The sequence below is a fragment of the Crocuta crocuta genome, unplaced genomic scaffold, assembly GCF_008692635.1.
Source record: "Crocuta crocuta isolate KB4526 unplaced genomic scaffold, BGI_CrCroc_1.0 scaffold217, whole genome shotgun sequence".
Classification (NCBI taxonomy): domain Eukaryota; kingdom Metazoa; phylum Chordata; class Mammalia; order Carnivora; family Hyaenidae; genus Crocuta; species Crocuta crocuta.
The window spans coordinates 1,401,545-1,405,666 of NW_027532208.1; the positions used below are offsets into that span (position 1 = coordinate 1,401,545).

Here is a 4,122-nt window from a genome sequence, read left to right on the forward strand (position 1 = left end):
GGACAGGACAAGGCGAGCGAAGTATCTAGTCCTCTGTAAGACTTTATGAAATAGCGAATGAACCAGGGTTCCTGATATTGTGGCTTAGCCATTGACTTAATATACACCAGTTTAGATATGATGGCCAGACAAATAAAAATGTGCCCTTTGAATAGGAATAAAAAGGCCTATACTTGTAAAATTTTCTATTTCACGTGGTTGTCAGACCATGGTGTTTGGCTTGGCTATGGTAACATAAATCAAGCCAGTGTAGTGTTACTGACTTGATTTAATTTTTTTATTATAAGGAGTTGCTTGGTGGTCCTAAAAATACAGATCATTGGTGTGATGTTGCTTTAGTTGCCTCAGTGTGGTTAATCTTTGGGATGATGAAGATCGGAACTTTCAGAAATGCCCATGTTGAAAAGCATTAATTCCTACCGGCCACTCCAGCTTAGAAATACCTTGCTCATCTCTCCATTCTTTCGTATTGCCAGTTGTGTTCGGCCAAACACTGCAACAAGTATGTGTTCTCCCAATTGCTGACGTATCTCTGTGGCCAGACTCAGTCCCATGCCCCTGGTTTTGATTTCCCTTCTGAGGTTTGTAGTTCACACGGTCTTAACACAAGAGCAGGAAAGCCTCCCCATTTCTCAAATGTCACCTTGAAGTTGACTCCCAGTATTCTCCCTGAAGAGGGATGGAACCGAGTAGACAGGACGAGGTGAGAAGGAGAGGGTCAGTTTCTGATTTCTAAAAAACTATTGAGGTAGATCAGCCTGGGGCTTAAAATCCCCAGGGTTTGGTACGTATGTAATGTTACATGAGAGATTGTTGACCTTTTGCAACTTAGATCAAAGTCTGGTTTGTCTTCTAGGGGTCTGACCAGATCGTTCTTCAGAACAGTTGTGTGCTAAGCATGTGTCCTTTTCCAGGGAGGAAGCAGGGGCTCAGGCACCACTGATGAGCCGCGGTGTTTTCCTTCTTCGTTGTTCCTTCCACCTCCATCCCCAGCCTCTGTTCTCTTGTCTGTTAATCACTTTAATCAACCAACGGGTCTGTTTGTGTTTTAGTGGCACAAAGATAGGATTAATCCACTGCCATCATCTGGACCATAACAACTCTTCATTGTTTCCTCCTCATAGGTGACAGAGCTGAACGAGCCACTGTCCAATGAAGAAAGAAACCTCCTGTCTGTGGCCTACAAGAATGTAGTTGGGGCCCGCCGCTCTTCCTGGAGGGTCATTAGTAGCATTGAGCAGAAGACATCTGCAGATGGCAATGAGAAGAAGATAGAGATGGTCCGTGCTTACCGTGAGAAGATCGAGAAGGAGTTGGAAGCAGTGTGTCAGGATGTGCTGAGCCTGCTGGATAACTACCTGATCAAGAATTGCAGTGAGACCCAGTATGAGAGCAAAGTGTTCTACCTGAAGATGAAAGGGGACTATTACCGCTACCTGGCCGAAGTAGCCACTGGAGAGAAGAGGGCGACCGTCGTGGAGTCCTCAGAGAAGGCCTACAGTGAAGCCCACGAGATCAGCAAGGAGCACATGCAGCCCACTCACCCCATTCGATTAGGCCTGGCTCTTAACTACTCCGTTTTCTACTACGAGATCCAGAATGCCCCGGAGCAGGCATGCCACTTGGCCAAGACGGCTTTCGACGACGCCATCGCTGAGCTCGACACTCTGAATGAGGACTCCTACAAGGACTCCACTCTCATCATGCAGCTGCTCCGCGACAACCTAACGCTCTGGACGAGCGACCAGCAAGACGACGACGGCGGAGAAGGCAACAACTAAGGCCCCCAGGTGGACTGGCAGCGCACGCTGATGCTCCTACCGCAGTCTTTATTTTTTTCCCCTGGGTGGGGGGCCGGGTGGGGGAGGGGAAGGGAGGGACGACCTTCCCAGGGAGAAGCCCACGACCTGTCCTGTCTTTGATCGCCTCTTTGACGTTTTTTGCCAAAACACCACTAGTGGAAAGTCAGGTTAGCTGTGCTGGTATTGGAATAGCAGCCTCACACTGGCGTACGGACTGTTCTGTAGCTGAATGCAGGTGGAGCTGTCTGTCTGGAGTCTAACTTATTGCCAGAGAGTAGGGTTTGGAGTCAAAAAGAAAACTGAAAAATGGAATGGCCCTCATTCAGGAAGTTCTGTGGTTCCAGTAAGGATTTGTATGTACGTACGCTCTTAATCTTAAGTTCTGGGTACTTCCTAGCTCATCTGTTTTTAGCCGTGCATTTTTTTTTTTTTTTCAGGGTGCACTCGACCAGGGTGCCAGGGAATAGTTTAAAATCCCAAACTGACAGACTTGGGACAGAAGGTATATTTATCCTTGTGGTTTTAGGCCTCGCCAGTTTTCCGAAGTCTCCGATTAGTTGACAGTATTAACACTAAATTGCAGTTTACAGTATTTCTACATGACAGCCATATGTAACATCAAGCCATCGATTGTGCGTTTTTCTTTGCTAGTTCTTTTGGCTTTCCATCCTTAGTCAGCCTTTACCCAGGTTGGTGTTGCCGTTCCCGGTCTCCTAGGCCAACAAGGCTCGCCTGAGGAGAATCCAGGCTACTTTAGGTTTTGGTTAATAGGTGCTTGGCAGGTGGCTGTGGGATTTTTGTCTTTCTTTCCTCCTAACTTCAATCCACGACAAAAATGGATTACTCACTTTAATAGAAACGTTACACACCACAAAAATCGAGAAAATTCAGGTCTGTATGTCATTTATTGTGTTGATATTTTCAGAGAACTCCTGATTTTTAAGCTGCCACAGCTCCTTCCTCAGGGATCATGCTGCCATTTCACTCTTCACTTGAGTGCTCCCCACTGTACCTTCTGCTGGCGGCGCCCAGGAGGGTGGAGACGCTGTTGGGCTGTAAAGGCTGGGCCGTCCTCCTGAGAGAGTCTGCGGTGCAGTGTGTGAAAATTCAGGTGCTAGAAGCTTACCGGTAGAAAAATCCAGAAGGAAGAGCTCTTCTATTCATACACATTTCTGTCCAATTGGGGGAGCCTCCGTAAGCATGTCAGTCTTTCCTCCCCGAAAACACTCCTTCCCCGAGTAATTGTTGTAGGAAGATGAACTAAAATCATCCTCGGATAATAAATAACTCCTATTTGACCAAAACTTTTTCTATATACTTTTTTTTTTTTCCTTTTTAACGAAAGCATCAAAGCTGGAGAGTCCTTTTCTCTCTTGCGTGGTTGACGCATGATTTGAAATTGAAGGGAAACTTAACTACCTTGCTGTTTCCACAAATTTGTTTTCAGTTAGCCTTCGGTCCTTCATTTCTCATTTTGGAAAAACTGTCTGAAAACATGACCCGTAGAGTGTGTGTTCAGTCTTTTCTAGAAGATCGGTAACAGTGTGAACTCCCAAGACAGGTAATGACGCCAGGCTTGTTTTGTCTGTTTCTTTGTTTTATTTAATCAAGGAGAGGTATGAGTAATAATTGAGGAAACACTGACCGTTGCTTTTGCTGTTACCAAAATTGAACTTAACAGTTAGGAAATGGGTATGTGTGACGGGATCCAGGTGACCGTGACGATCAGAAGTATGACGAATTGATGCTCTGTGGCATCGCACAGTTTTCCAGCGTGACTTTCCTTAGAAGGTTTCCTCCATACGCTAGAGCAGAAGTCCCAATTAACTGAACCCTAGCCGTAAACTCCTAGAAGAGAGCTGTACAGCTTTTGTGCCATCACTGGGGCCTAAAGTCAATGCCATGAATNTGTGTCCTTCCTTGTAGCATTTGGAAATGATTTACTGGAATTACAAAACCTATTTTTTTCTTTCAAATTTCAGCTTTGGCTCTGGCTGCTTTTTAGAATAATGCAAGATAAAATTATACCCGAGGGCTAAAAATGAAGAGGGGATGGGAGACTTGATATTTAAGCAGCTTGAATGGTTTCTTTTCTTTTCTTTATTTTTAAAGAAATGCACTTGCCTCTGATACTGTCTCTCCAGTGAAATGATTACTCCTCCATTACTCTATTGATACAATATTGTGCATGCTAGTGTTGTATTTCTATACAGTAGCTTGAAATTTATTAACTTATACTGTAGGTGTTATGTATTCCTATGACAAAAAAATTAAGTCTTCAAATTTTTTAAAGTTTTTTTAATTTAATTTTTCCTTTCGG

At 44.5% G+C, this 4,122-nt stretch overlaps 1 protein-coding gene across 1 annotated transcript; it reads left to right on the top strand.

Annotated features, from left to right (window-relative positions):
- The first annotated feature begins 208 nt into the window (after positions 1 to 208).
- Positions 209 to 3,132, top strand: YWHAG (tyrosine 3-monooxygenase/tryptophan 5-monooxygenase activation protein gamma). The gene is made up of 2 exons (XM_077777861.1): positions 209 to 229; positions 1,125 to 3,132. Exons 1-2 carry the CDS (start codon positions 209 to 211, stop codon positions 1,779 to 1,781), a joined length of 678 nt encoding a protein of 225 aa, XP_077633987.1. The 3' UTR covers positions 1,782 to 3,132.
- The last annotated feature ends 990 nt before the right edge of the window (positions 3,133 to 4,122 follow it).

Excerpts from the sequence above, each read along its gene's own strand:
- YWHAG (XM_077777861.1), top strand. The coding sequence starts at position 209 with ATGGTGTTTGGCTTGGCTATG. Across the intron at positions 230-1,124 it reads TGGTGTTTGGCTTGGCTATG|GTGACAGAGCTGAACGAGCC; the intron begins GTAACATAAATC and ends TCCTCCTCATAG.